The sequence below is a fragment of the Cricetulus griseus genome, chromosome 8 (genome assembly GCF_003668045.3).
Source record: "Cricetulus griseus strain 17A/GY chromosome 8, alternate assembly CriGri-PICRH-1.0, whole genome shotgun sequence".
In the NCBI taxonomy this organism is placed as follows: domain Eukaryota; kingdom Metazoa; phylum Chordata; class Mammalia; order Rodentia; family Cricetidae; genus Cricetulus; species Cricetulus griseus.
The window spans coordinates 6,585,315-6,600,811 of NC_048601.1; the positions used below are offsets into that span (position 1 = coordinate 6,585,315).

General features: G+C 43.7%; 1 protein-coding gene across 1 annotated transcript in view; it reads left to right on the forward strand.

Annotated features, from left to right (window-relative positions):
- Nucleotides 1-11,693, forward strand: part of C2cd5 (C2 calcium dependent domain containing 5) — a 92,782-nt gene extending 81,089 nt beyond the window's left edge. The window contains 5 exon segments of the mRNA XM_027430157.2: nt 2,776-2,826; nt 3,699-3,800; nt 4,989-5,179; nt 7,684-7,830; nt 10,681-11,693. Coding sequence (XP_027285958.1) covers nt 2,776-2,826; nt 3,699-3,800; nt 4,989-5,179; nt 7,684-7,830; nt 10,681-10,809 — 620 coding nt within the window. The 3' untranslated portion in view covers nt 10,810-11,693.
- The last annotated feature ends 3,804 nt before the right edge of the window (nt 11,694-15,497 follow it).

Here is a 15,497-nt window from a genome sequence, read left to right on the forward strand (position 1 = left end):
TTTATTGCCACAACTCTACAGAGTTTCTAGGTCCATGTCATCACCAAGAAGCGTGCCACTGGCTGCTCATAAAACACCGTTTAATTGTTTGGTAGCGGGGCCTCTTAAAAGAGCCTTCTGTTTTTTGCTGCTAACACTGATCAGGAAGCCTCTCTTAAAGGAGCCGAGCCTCTGCTTGTCACTGGCAAACAGAGCCCACCCGAGAAAATGCTGCTGCCAAGAAGCCATGCTTAACTCTGTTCTTTTGTGTTTAGAATCCCTTTTTAAGCTTTTGTCAGGTTTTACATGGAAATTCTTGCCAAATGTTTGGGCACCACATGTTGATGGAAGTTTCTGTCCTGCCTGATCTTCAAGCCGTTCAGTCCCAAATAAACTGTATGGCCCATTGCCCAGGCTTATTATTAACAAACTCTTACAACTTAAATTAACCCATAATTCTTATCTATGTTTAGCCACGTGACTTGGTACCTTTTCTCGGTGAGGCATTCTCATCTTGCTTCCTCTACGTCTGGCTGGCAGCTGTGTCTCTGTCTTCCTCTTCCCAGAATTCTCCTAGTCTGGTAGCCCCACCTATACTTCCTGCCTGGCTACTGGCCAATCAGCGTTTTATTAAACCAAGGCTCCTTGAACATTGAAGAATGTCTGTGATTCAAAACTATTGAAGCTAAGGAATAAAGACCCCTTTATAAGCGTTTAGGAGGAGACTGTTCATTTCAGACAGCGATGTGTACACTATAAAAATCATGTAGTCAAAAATAAAGTTGTATTGTCCTTCTCAAAAGCATGTACTCTTATTAGCTTATTATCTGTAGAAAAGTGTAATTTTTATTTATGTTTTTGAGGTAGGATTTCATGTAGCCCAGACTGACTGTGCTCACTACATAGCTGAGGGTGACGTCACACTAATCTGCTAACCCCTCTTCCAAAATGCCAGGTTACAAGTTGCACCCAAATGCTTGGCTCAGTATTTTGTTTTTTACAAGCACCATTTTCATATTGCTTTATACCATGTCCTTTCCATTTGGCACAGTTTAGTGTCGCCATTAAATCACATACAGCAATACTGAGTTACGGAAGAGAATTTATTCATTTTAATGTTTTCTAAAATGATTTTAGCCATTCCTTCTTGCTCCTGGAAAAAAAAAAAAACTTCATAAGATGCCTAATCTTGAACTATTTATATATTCTCTCTCTCTCTCCCTCTCCCTCTCTCTCTCTCTCTCTCTCTCTCTCTCTCTCTCTCTGCCTCCCTCTCTCTCTCTTTCTCTCTCTCTCTCTTTTCTCCTGTCTGTTGGTGGAGATCAAGTCCCAGAGCCCGTGCAGCCTAGATAGGCAGTCTACTATGACACTATAGTGCCCTAACTCTTTGTTTTTGAGACAACCTTGAACTCCTGCCTCTACCTTCCAAGTTGGTAGGTAGGTGTTCGTCATCACACCCAGCTCAGCTGTACTTTCTGTAGTGTATACTCATGGAGTCTATCCTGCTCAGCAGTGACCCCAGAGAACCCTGGAAACCTAAGCCTGGAGCAGGCTGCTTGTTCTCCATGTCTGCATGGAGTCCCTTCCTGTCCTGTGGTCTCTAGAGACTGTTAAGCCTCTGAATACATGTCGGGGCCTCCCTGCTTCTTGCTGTGTCCCCATCTCCTGAATCAGGAGGATTGTAGCAGTTAGGTATGTAGTCTGTGGACATGATGGTTGATGTTCAGACATGTCTGCAGCATGGTTCCTTCTCAGTCATCTGTGGCCTGCACCCAGTGATCCCATGTGTTAATCAACTCCACTACCAATACTGCAATACGGGTTAAGTACCTGCTGAGAGGGCTTCTCCAGTTATGAGAACGCTCTATGCAAATCATATCTTGAGTAGTTACATTTTATTAATCTGAAAATATTACCAAAAGATCAATACATTAGAGTTGGAAAATGTACTTAGTTGATACTTCAAAAACAAAAACAAAAAACTGGTTGTCCCAAATAATTCTTAGTGTTTCTAATGAGCTATTTTTTTTTCAGCTTTACAATTCCTTGAAATGAAACTATAAATATTCTAATACAGAGAGAGCATGAACACCAAAAATATATTGACTTTAAAAATATTTAAATGTGTACATTATATATATTTTACATTCACACAATATATGTATACAATATAGTACTATTATATTCACACAATATGCACAACAAATACCTGCCTGGATGCTACTCTCCAGGCTGCTAGGAATCCTGAGTGTGACTCTGTTTGTGAGAGTCTGGGTTTCCCAGCCATCTCTCTGGAGGTCTGTCAGTTACCCTTGAGTACCACACAGTCTCACTACACCAGAGGAATTGTTGATGTAGTCAGGTGGAGGTTGGAGGTGAGGAGGGCCACGGCTAGGGAGTGGGATTGATGTGTGGAGCATGGGTGTGTGCACTTTCTCTCACCCTCCCCTAAAACATTGCCCTCCCCCACACACTGCCCCCGTCTTCTGCCCAGTCTTCTTACCTTGTGCCATCATTACACTAGCATGCTACTTGCTGTTTGTATTATCTCCAGAAACTCACTTTGTGCCCTAGCAAGCAACTGTCTTGGCATGGTGTTAATTAATGGGGCTAGTTCTTAGGTAAAGGAACTGCATTTTAAATCCTAATGTTTGTGTTTGTTTTGCCTTTGTAATGAAGCCATAAGGATTTACTTATTCTGTTCTTTGGACTCACAGAAGACATTAACTATCAGTGGGAAGGGGCGCTGGCTTGTGCTTGGCGTCTGAGCTAATGCTGTTCGTATTGTCTTACTAGAACACCTGGAGAGTGCGAGTTCTAACTCAGGTACACCAGCTGCACAGAGAGGTGAGTTTGCCTAACTAAGCACAGTCGCCATACTTGTGGAGTTGTAGCTCAGTAGACGTACAATTACAGGCATAGGAATGTACTGGACAGTGAATAGACCCCAGATACAGCTTTATTGGATTTATGTTTTAAAAATTCATTATTTACTTTGTTATTAGTTTTTTAATAGTTTTCCTAGTTTCTAAAGTTTTAGCTCTTTAACGTTTTATAAATGGTAGCAGTGTAAAAGTTACTGTTCATAGAAGAGATGCTAGCTGTCCCCCACCCCCCCAATCTTATCAGAGGCCTTGTAGCCGGAAATCAGACCTGGAAGCAGAACACTGACAACAATACCCCTTTGGTTTTCTTGCCGGTTTGGTAGCTGGGTTGTTGAAGATAGAAAGAAGACACTTCAGTAAGAAATAGGTCAGCTAGTGAGGTAGTGGGGGTTTTGTTGTTGTTGTTGTTGTTTTTGTTTTCCCCTGCAAGTATTTTCAACACTCAATTCATTTTTACTTTTGATTTTTGGCTACAGTAGGGAAGGGGATTACTCATGAGGGGTTGATTATAAATTGGATTATAAATTAAAATCAAATAGAAGCAACGAAACTCTTAGAAGGAGGAGAGTGGGAACAACTGAGCAGTCTGTCCTCTGCTCACGCGTCAGGTGGATGCTCCTAGCCCTCCACCAGCCAGCCTTACTGGGTTTGGACACTTGAATGTCTAAACCCCCCCCCCCCCCCGCCTCTCCCCCTCCTGTCGGGCCTGGAAAGGTCACTCTTTCCCTAAGCCACATGGAGTTGAGTTACATCATCGAGGAGGATTATGGAGAGTAAGACACATCATCCATATTTTTCTTTGTGTTTTCTTTTGTTTTCTGTCTGTGTTTTCAGCAACGCAAGTTGATTACAGTTCCTTTGCAGACAGATGCAGCAGCTGGATAGAGCTCATTAAACTGAAAGCTCAGACCATAAGGCGCGGATCAATTAAGACAAGTAGGCGGATGTTTCTACCACGTTCTGATGACCTGAGAAGCATATCCCTGGTTTCCCAGTGGTGAAGGCTAGACCTTACTGCCTAGTAACAGCATTGGCAATCAGTCATGTATTTGAGTGTGAAAGCTGCAGACGCTGTGGTCGTTTGTGAGAAGTTACTACAGAGCCTCTCAGCGGTTACTTTTAGCTGTAGAACTGTCTTTTAATCTGCAAGTGTATAGATGCACACACATTCCATCGATGTCTAGGAGGGCGTGGCCAGCTTTCCCTCAGGACCACGTGAGCTGCAGACTGAGTGACAGGGACAACGAAGATAGCTTGTCTTACTGCTACACTTGAGAGACAGTTTTACATCCTGGGTTTTGGCAGATTTTGAGGAAACAATACTTGAGTGAATTTACATTAAAAGGGAAAGAACTACATTTCAAAGGGGCAGTAGAAGAAATAGATGAGCGTGATCGTATTTTAAACCCTAGAGGTGCTCAGTTAACAACTCGGCAATCTTGGTTTCCTCCTGTGGAAATGGGCATGATGGTGACCCTGTGAGGTTGTGAGGTTAGAAAAGCACAGGGATGTGTGTTTATTGCGTTGTTAGTAGGTGGTGGTGACTACTCTGGGGGGCGTGGCTTATTGCACTCACGAAGTAGTGGTAACTATTTTACCTGTTACTTTCCAAAACATCTTTTAGACAGCCAAGATTGCTTGTTAGGGTTTAAAGTTACACAGCTATTTAATCAAAAAAGGTTGGGAAAGAAATTAAGAAGTGTTACCTAGGCTGCCTGCAAGCCAGCAGTGATGGAGTAGTCTGAAGCAGGCGGGCAGTGCCCTGGGAATGTGACAATTTCACACTCTCCCTGGATAATTTGTTTCTACAGCAGCTCCCTTACCTCTGGCGCTTTTCTTTCTCCACTGTGTAACCGATCATTGTGTGTCTAGCTACACTGCATCAACATTTTCCTTTGCAGGAATGCCATTTTCCTTCCCAAAGAATTCCATTCCAGCACCTCCTCATGTTCCTCTCTCTTTCTCTCTCTAAATTGCATGTGGTGCATGATAATTTCTTTTCTTTCATGACATGGCTTAGTCTCACAGACAGCTGAATGTTGTTACCACTTGTTTGGAAACCTTAGGGGACTATTCAGTTTCCAGTGTTGGTTCTTAATATTTCTGGTATTTCTCCAATTTTAGCTGTGACGGTTGAGAAAGCAAGTCCCATGGGTGATGGAAATTTCCGGAATCGCTCTGCTCCACCTTGTGCAAGTTCCACAGTCGGGGTTGTTAAGATGACTCCGCTTTCTTTCATCCCTGGAGCAAAGATAACAAAATATCTCGGCATCATTAACATGTTTTTTATTCGAGAAACCACTTCTCTCCGGGAGGTAACTTTACAAAATTTGCAATTTTTTTTTCTTCCAAGAGTTAGTAATAAAACCAAGTTTTAAGTTATGTTTTCTTCTAAGTAACACAGATACTAAGTAATACAGATAGATTTTACCTATTTGTGAGCTATCCAGATGGATTATTGTGTAAGACTTAGATTTCATACGGTAACTCATATAAGAGTTGTAGCTGCTTGAAGCCCATTTGTTTGCAGAAGTTCTAGATCCTTATTATAAAACAAATAACTTTCTCATAATTATATTTGAGCCAAGATTTAAAACTGCCCTGACAGGACATAAGTTTTCTATAGGTATTTTTCTGATATGTTTAAATAGGCTTTAAGGAACCACATTTAGAACTTGTGGATTTTATAGTAGATGTATGTGCGGAGATACTCTACCTTTGCGCTTTCTTCCCTCTGAAAAAGGAATGAGCCTGTGGGTTCTCAGTCTTGACCGTGTACAGGAACACCGTTTCTCCCCATTCTCAGGGCACACAGGAACTGTTATGTAGTGGTTATAAAATGTTATGGGATATGATCGCATTACAAAATCAGGGCTACTCTTTTGTGTCATTTGTAACACAGGGATTTCACCTAGCAGAAAAGGAAGTTGTATTGTACCTTATGAGTCAGGGCTGCTGAACAAATTAGTATTATGAACAGGGAACCTTTTCAATCATTGAGGTCTGAAACTCCATCACCTCTGTCTGATTATCGCAGCATTTGTCTTGTGGAAAGTGCCTTTCTCGTAAGGTGACTCAGCCGTGCTTTCTTTGTGTCACGGGAAGTGCTGGGTGCTTGTGCTCTTGGAACAGCTGTCTCCATGCCTGCCTGGCACAGAGCAAATTCAATATGTCTTTCTGTAAATGAATGAATAATGTCTGACAGGGTAATTAATTATGTGGTAATGTTTATGTGGAGAATAAGCAAGCCATGTAGTCTTAGAAACTCTTAATGGAGAATGTAAGTCCACTTAAGTTTGACAAAATAGATTTGTTTTAAAATTGGCGTGGTTTTTTCCTGTTATTTTCTTTTCTAGTTGCTCCTAGTAGTATGTGGTTATACTGTTTTGAAACTTTAAGTTTTATTGCCCAGGCTGGTCTTGAACCCTTGGCATACATGATCCTGTTGTCTCAGCCTCCTAGATAGCAGCTCATACACAAGCTGCTGGCCACACTGGAGTCCACATATTTTCATTTCCTTAGTCAGTCTCACTGCAGCAGAGAGAGACCTGCCCCATTAACCTGAGGGACGACATTCCTCATGTACCTGGTGAGATCCTTCTTACAGTTGCACCTCTTAGAAGTGACCTGCACGTGCCCTGCTCCTCAGCCTCCTGACTTCACAAGCACAGCACAGGCAACTGGTAAAGAGCATTCAGAGCTGCATGCCTGAGTGGAGCCTGAAATAGCTGATTTAGTTTTGGAATTTCAAAAAGAGATCTCTTCACAGGATTACAATCCAGGGACTCTCCTTAGCTTTTAGAAAGATGTGCTCAGGGCTGGAGAGATGGCTCAGGGATTAGAGCACTGGCTGTTTTTCTAGAGGATCCAGGCTCAGTTTCCAGTGCCTCCATGGTGGCTTACTACTGCTGCTGGGGACCCAGTGCCCTTTCTGTCCTCTCTGGATGCCAAGCATATTCATAGGGCATAGACATATATACTATGCATCTAAACTTTTTTTGAAAAAGATATACTTAGAAAATAATTTAGTTCCTAATAGTAGATTCTGCTGTTCTTTAACTCCAATTTAATTCAGAAATTTCCTTGATTGTCCTTAATCTCTCCTCCAGTGGACAGGAAACTTAAGTTGGAAAGCATTTGAGCTGTTGACTGCCTTTTAATTTGTTTTGTTTGATTTGTAATAGAGAAGGTTCACCACGCTGCTCTTCTCATTCCCCGGCAATGTGTGTGGAATGCTATTTGTGTACAGCTGAGTTGTGTGTTAGCATGGCAGGTAGAATGCAGCTGCATCAGTAGCCACCTGTGAGCTGCATTGGAGTGTGAGCTGCCTTGGAGTGCACAGGTGTAGGCCCAGCCAGGCGGAGGCCAGAAGTTTGTGAGTGACCAGAGATCTGCAAAGTGACGGGGATGATAATAGGTGTAGATGAGGAGAGCAGAGCACTCGCCAGGCAACACAAAGCCCAGGGATTGCTCCCCGCATCACATGTTCATAAAACATACAAAACACACAATGTGTATAAAACTAGCCAGTCATGGGCAAATTGCAATTTATCTGAGTTTTAATGAAAGTACTTTAAAATCTTTATTCAGAGGTGTGTTTATTAATGCAAAAAAATCCCCTCATGATGAGGAAAATGTAATGATTGTCATTTACATTAAGGCAATTTAGAATGTGTACTATGTGCCTTTGATATTTTATGTGTGTTCTAACCCTGTGTGTGACACAGTGGTCTCGTACATTGTTACCCTGTATGGGATAACAATGGTCTCATACATTGTTACCCTGTGTGTGACACAATGGTCTGTACATTGTTTGCAGGAAGGAGGGGTCAGTGGTTTCCTCCATGCCTTCATTGCTGAAGTGTTTGCCATGGTAAGAGCTCACGTGGCCGCACTGGGCGGGAATGCTGTCGTGTCCTACATCATGAAGCAGTGTGTCTTCATGGAGAATCCGAGTAAGAACCAGGTGAGATGACTGAACATCTGTGAGAATGCCCCTCTGGCCTGCCCACACCCATTCCCCTCTAGGGGAGTTGCTTTTTAGAACTTAGAGCATCCTTGGATGTCTTTATCGTCATGTGGCCCTCCTCACGGCCCTGTTCCTCCTCTCACCTGACTAGTTGTCAGTTTCTGCGCCAAGTTACTGCTGTTGGTGATCTTGTGGAATATGGGTGTGGCTGTGCCCCCTCTGAGGAGATCTGAGGCACCCCTCACCCTGTGTGCTGGGATGTCTAGTTTTACCTGCCTTGATGGTGAAGAGTGTACATTGGGGACAGGCTGCTTATTTATTTCTACCAAACGTTACACTGTAAGTGGGGTATAGAATAAGAGGCTTATGAGACTGACCTCAGAGCAGCATTCTCTTACTAATTTAACTAACACTGTAAAGGGTTCTTCTAAAATGAAATAACTATGTAAGTAACAAAGTGTCTTGAAGGCAGCATGCCCCATCCTCCTCCACTTGGCACACACTAGAAGTCATGTTTTTGTCTGACACACATGGTACATGGCTAGAACAGGAGAAATGCAGGCAGGCACTGCTCTCGGGAGACGGAATGTAGATGTCACAGGCGTGAGAAGTGCCCATGTGTGCGTCTATGCGGGTATGGCTTTGCTGCCATCTCTATACTTAGATAATTATAATTAAGGGCAAATCATTTGCATTCTCAGTGCCCTGGCTTTTCTTGGATAAAGTTATCTTCACAGTGAGCTTCTTCATAAGTGTATCAGCAATGTAAGAAGAGAGAGGAAAGGAAACCATTTCACAGTCTTTTCTGTTCTTCTTGTAACTTAAAACTTTTCATTAGTTTGCTCTACTACATTAATAGAAGTTAAAGAATAGTCCTATTCTGAAACTAGAAGGCAACCTTCTGATGTGTTTGGTGAAGCAGGGGGCAGTGGGAGAATCTTGTCACACACACTGAAGGGACTTGGTAGTCAGCTGGATAATTGAGGCAGACAGCCTCTGGTCTCTACACATGCAGGCTAGAGTGCCTGCAGCTCCTACCCCAACCCCGCACCCTCTGGGGGAGGCTTTGTGGTCCTGTGTACAGTTCTTCCCACTGAGAGAACCATCCTGACTTTGTTACTTTTTTTAATTTTCATGTACATATATGTAGCCTTTTTTATTATATGTTATTTTAATATATATTTTGGAGGAGTTGTACCTGATTCAAACTTCAAAAATTCCATTAAAAATAAATGTAGGAGGTAGAAGAAGCAGGCAGAGCTGTCTTTGAGGCCAGCCTGGTGCCCATAGCTCCAGGCTGTCCAGGTGTCTTAGGGTTTCTTTTGTTGTGAAGAGACACCATGGCCATGATGCCTCTTATAAAGGAAAGACATTTAATTGGGGTGGTTTGCATTTCCAGAGGTTTAGTCCGTTGTCAATCAGGATGCGACACGGTGCTGAGAAGTAGCTGAGTGTCCTGCATCTTGACTTGTAGGCAACAGGAAGTGGTCTGTACTCACCGGACATGGCTTGAGCATATATGAGACCTCAAGGCCTGCCTCCACAATGACACACTTCCTCCAGTAAGATCACACCTAATCTAACAAGGCCACACCTCCTAATAGTGCTCCTCGCTGGGGGGCCATTTTCTTTCAAGCCACCACACCAGGATTACATGGTGAGAACCTGTCTCAAAGACATTAAAAATAAATAAATAGAAAGGTTTCTTCCTGTTCTGTGTTCTAAACAGTCTCTTTACTATATACAGCTAAAGTCATCAGTGCCTTTCTTTTCTTCTTATGTATTTGAATGTCGCTTCTGACCCTGAGGATACACCATGCCAGAGACAGTCTTAGGTGCACAGGGGCAAGTTCACATTTCACACCGCTCTGCACACATAGCAGAGCTGTCATGCATATGGTCTTGTAGCTTTTTTTCACCTTATTTTTCTTGGTGGCTTTCTCAGTTCTGGACCAAAAGATTGTCTTCATTGTTCCTTCAGCCACTCAACACTCTATAGTGCTGGTCACTCAGAATCCTCAGCTTTTCCTGCTGATGGTAAGAGGTAGTAATATCTGTTGACTACGTCTCTGATGTCTTCAGTGCTCTAAGAACCAAGCTGGACATAAGGGGCTAGCAGTGGGTATAACCATAGGGAAGGCCCTCATTTTTGTAGTTTTCATACAGTGACAGAATTTGCCTCCACTAAGACTATTTTGTACATTCTAATTACTTTAATTTATCACATTTAATGACACTTAGCTATATTGAAAGTTTTATGTAATTTTCACTTCTGTTTAATATTTCAGGCATAACTAGTCTATATTTTCACATTCTTCTTTAGAGTATTTACATTATTTTTAATATTTTCCTCTTATAAACATGCTACAGTAAAAAGTCCCATCAAGATTTTTCTCTAGAGGAAAGCTGGAATGGTGATAAAGGTGATTGCAGAGTGCATACTTGTCCTGCTCTGTGAGAGACTGACAAGAGTGTTTGTCAGAGTGGTTGTTCCTGTGTGTGTTGCCTGTGCATTTGTTAGTATCTGGTAATGTCCAGCTTTTACCATCTCCTCAGTATATGTGACATGGTCTCTTCCTGTCAGTCTAGAGACCCTGATTTACAGCAGGCTTGAATATTTTGTCCTTCCTGCCCAGGCTTTCTAGATTTCTTTTCTTGTGAACTTTTTCTCTCTTCATCTTCTGCTGGATTGTTTTACAGTGGTTGATTGACCTGTGCCTTCTGCTGGATTGTTTTATCAGTGGTTGATTGGCCTGTGCGGCTTTAGTTTTCTACCAGAGCCCTCGCACAGCAGGCAAACGAGCACTGAGCTGCAGGCACCTGCTTATCTATCTGCTGTTTTTACAGGCGCAGTGTCTCATAAATGTCAGTGGTGACGCAGTGGTCTTTGTGCGTGAATCTGACTTAGAAGTCATGTCAACTCAGCAGCCTACTGTCAACTGCCAGCCATCTTGTACTGGAGAAGTTACAACCTGAAGACAGAGGAGCTCAGCTGAATGAAATTGATCTGTCTCCGTTGTTTTCATCATCTTCACAAACCAGAAACCTCAGCCTGGGATAGATAAGTAAGGAGGAATGGGTACGAGTTGGTTTGGTTTGTATGGACCTCTTAGAGACTTAAGAGTTTCTAGACATTCATTTGCCCTGTTTACATAGACAGGTCCCATGGAATCTAGCACCTTCAGTTATGGGAGTTATTTGTAATTTATGTTGATTTTAATAAAATTATAATTAAAGATGAAATGGGAAGATTGTCAAGCGGCTAATATAAGTAGCTCTGTAACTTAGAAAGCTAAGAGGGAATCCAGATTGCTAATGAGTCTATGGTTGTTTTGAAAAAATGGAGGAAACTACTGTGTATTTTCAGAAACTTGATATGTGGGGTTCTCAGTATCTTTTGCTTGAGATGAGGAATTTGTTAGCTGGACAGGTAATGTGCTTCAGCCATCTTTTGAAAGGAAGATTCTACAGTGTGTATCTGCAGTGTTGCCCGACTGCTCTAAGGAGCTTTCTGGGGAGGCTTTCACATCAAAGAGGGGAAGACGCCTCACACTGGCTGTCACATCAGGGAAGGGGGAGAAGACTCCTCATGACTGGCTGTCACATCAAGGAGGGAGGGGTACCTCATGACTGGCGGTTGTTTTGTATTTAATTGTCTAGAAGAGGCTTGGCTTCAACTGGGGAGAGACCATTGTGAATTGTATTCAAGTAGTGAAAATACCGTCGACCTAGGAAGAGCAGGATTGTTTTCTAATAATACTATGTTGCACTCTTACTAATCTTAGGGACTTTGGTGAGGTACACTCTTTGGTATAGAACTTGGAAATGAGACTTGAATATGCTATAAAGTGTTGAATGTATGTATTAAGTCTTACCTATGCCAAGTACCCACTGCTAATGAAATATCAAATTCCTTGTTAGCCCAATAAAATTACCTTATAAAATTTAGGATTTTATTCTCTCAGAACAACAAATTATTCTAAAGATGAAAAATCATCTTATTGTTACACAGGTGTCAATATTTTTCTGTATTTTGTTTATAATTTTATTTTTTAAATAAAAAAATTTATAAATAGTATTACTGTCTTTGCCTTTTTGATGTGATACATGGTTTTAAGTCATTACCATCATTTCATCTCCACCCACTCATTCCTGAAGTCGGTAAAATCTGTTGAGCACCTACTGTATGGTGTTTCCTCATCTTTATTTTGTGTGTGTGTGTGTGTGTGTGTGTGTGTGTGTGTGTGTGTGTGTGTGTTTATGGCACTCCTGCTGTCCTTAGAGCAGTTAGATATTCAACACCTGCTACTGAATGTCTCTTAGATTACAGGGCGCAGTTGTAGGTCATGAGCAAACCCATGTTAGCTCTTGCGTGCATCAGACTTGCAGTTCAGTGGCCTCTACACTGAAGCATTTGAGAAACATGTTGTGTAGTGCCTTAGTACTCTGTGTCAGGCAGTCTGAAAAATAATTTGGTTTAACTCTTTTTTAGCCTATCACAGCTTTGCTGAAATAGAATTGTCATGCCGTAAGTCCGGCCCTTTTCTGCAGTTCCTTGTGGCGTGGCATAGAGCTGCTTGGCGTGGCCTGGAGCCGCGTGGCTGTTGTCTCAGGTCACTCTCTTCACACAGGGCAGCGTTGCACCGATACCCGTTTCCACTTCCAACCCCAAGTCCCACGGGTGGGGCTTTGCTGACCTTTGCTGACCTGTCTGTTGCTGGGACTTTTCATTCTGGGCATTTTATGTAAATGGAGTCAGAATATGCTTCTGGGTCCAGATTCTGTATTTTGAAAGGTTTGATTTTCTTTTCCTTGTCACTCAAGGCATCGAAGGGGATGCTAGTAGGAGCAGGGTCACCATCCTCACAGTAGCTAAACAGGCCAGATGCCCTTGCCCTGCCTTGATTTCAGTATCTGCAGTCCACAGAGGAAACTGTCGTTCATTTCCACACGAGGGAGCAACTGGAAAACCTGGTATTTGAATGTAAACTGTGGTTCTCTCACTTTGCCACAACTGCTCCTGGGCAGGCTCACAGCTGGGTCCCAACGGGTTTGAGTGGGTCCCTGTCAGACATGGCAGATGTGAGGAAGCTATACAAGATATTTGTTAGGTAACAAAGCTCTAACTCTGTCTCTAAGTGGTTCCTTTCCAGTGTGCCCTAAGACACTCAGGACCATCTGGTGTGCCAGATTCTCACTACTTCATACTGAAGTAACCCTGGACATGGCCAGGCTTTCCTGAATGATGAGTGGGGGAAGGGAGAGCTGGTGGTCATAGGTTATGATAGCCTTCCAGGGCTCCTGCAGGTGAGACCTTTTCTGTTCCCTTGATGTCCTTTCCACAGGGCTGTGCTGTCAGTCTTCCCATGTGTCTTCCTCCTCCCACCTAGTCTGTCAGACTCTGGCACTGCTAGAAAAGCCTCTTTCCTCAAGGTCGCAGGTGTGTCAACGGCCAGGGGATACGACAGTGGCCTTCTCCAGCCTGAGGCATTCCTATAGACTTGGGGACCTTGACTCAGGCCAACAGGGATTCACAATTTTGACACTATGAAGAGTGAGTACTAGCCAGTTTAGACAAGCAGGGTTAGTAATTTTGTTAAAGCTATTTTAATATAGGGTTAAGAAAACCAAACATTTGTTCAGAAGAAAGAAAGGCACACCCAAGTGGTGTGTGTGTGTGTGTGTGTGTGTGTGTGTGTGTGTGTGTGTGTGTGTGTGTGTGTGTCTGTGTGCGCGCGCGCGCGCGCGTGCCTGCTCCCAAGAAAGAAGGGAAAAGGGGGACCCATGCTTGTGTATGGACTTCTCTGAGAATAGGCTATTGTTTTAGCACTAGCCACCTATACCCTTTTGGAGACTCACAAGTTACATCTCAGAAGGTTGCTAAGAAACCTTTCCACTCTGGGTAAGAGCCAGACAAGAGGTGTCTCCAGAAATGCTTCGGATGGAATTAGAGTCTGATATGGTGAAACCACCAGTCACCAGGCTTGCACAGGATATGTTTCTTCCCTTTACATGGGGTTCGCTGAGATTCCTGGTGACGGGGCTCATGACCAGAAAGGGAGAAGGGCCCGAGTGGTTGTGCATTGTGCTGAAATTCTAGCTTCTCTGCTGCAACAAGCTTCTATCCTATTCGAATCCCCAAGATTTCCCTTGCCTTTCTTTGCTGCCTCAGGGAGCTCTCCAGCCCATTCCCCCCATTCCTTCATGTCATCTTCAGAATTTGAAATGTAGCATTGTGGTGGTTACCATCCAAGTCTTTTCTGGGTCTTCCCCATGATCCTCATGAATGGAAAGTTCTTTGGGCTTCAGAGACTGTGGGTCTCTGTCCTCTTTCTTTTTCCTCAAAATTTTCCCTCTGCTCTGGACGTGGTCACACCTCAGGGAAAGATACTGGTCACAGTAGTTAAAACAGCCCCCAAGAACTGTCAGTCACTGGAAGGGTGGCCTGGCCCCTAGGATACAGTGGGCAGGACCCTGCTGTAGGGGACGCACCTGTGTGGTCTGCAGCCCCGCCCAGCTGCGCCCAGCCCCGCCCCCAGCCCTACCGGGCTCTCCTGCCGTTGCCTGGCCTCTGAGGAAGTGAGAGTGTGCTGCCAGGACAAAGCTTCCTGAAACACCAGGAAGTTCACCAGGAACAACGCCTCTCAGAAAACCTCCTGTTTTGTGTATGTTCGTCATTTTACTTTTTGCATGTTCACGTGTATATGCATGAGTGTAGAGGTCCGAGGTCCATGGCAGGCTTGGACCTCTCCTTATTTATTGAGGCAGGGTCTCTCACTGACCTCAGAGCAGCCTGTCTGGCCAGTCTAGCCCCAACCATCGACTGTTACACACTGGCCACACCCACTCACACATGTGCATGTATGGAGAGCCCAACTCAAGACCCATCGCCTCAGCCATGCTTTGTTTTGACACAAGGACACCATAGTTCAAGGCTAGCCTTAGCTTAGCTTGCTATTTAGAAAGGTGTGATCTCGAACTCCTGATCCTCCTGCCTTCAAGTGCTGGGGTTACAGGTGTGTGCTACTATGTGCAATTGGAATCCACTCCTCGTTCACAGTTGTCTTCGTTCAATCAGCTTTTGTACCCAGCAGTCATTTGGGATTTCCTAGGATCCCTGTGCCCTTCCTAGGCAGAGATGTGGCCATAACCAACGAGTGCCTGGTTTGTGCCATGCCTTTGCACATACATAGCTGCCAATTCTTAAAACCCCTGTACAGAAAGAGCTTGGTGGCCACTCCATTTTTTACGGACAACATGTCACTCACCAAACTTCTTAGTCAAAGCTGGAGTTCCTCAACCATTTGTGTTCCAGCTCGTCAGCTCCCATGCAGATTTTCACTCAGGATACTTCAACACAGTTGGCCCCTACGAAAAGTGGCTCCTTCCAGAAAGGCAACTCATTTCTTCTGCCTAGGCTTCTGGCTGTAGGTCATCTGAGATGGCATGCCAGGACTTACTCTTGGAAATGTTCATGGCATGCCCGATATCTGCTCCATCGCTGCTCCAAAGCTACATTGAAGTTTAAGTAACAGTAATTTGTTAGGTTTGCTAAGTTCTCTGCCCCACCTCCTACCCTTCCTAGTCTGTAATTCACTGCCATCTGGTAAGAGTCTCCCGCTGCCCCTGACTTCAGCATGCTAGGGGCACATGAATTGGACTGC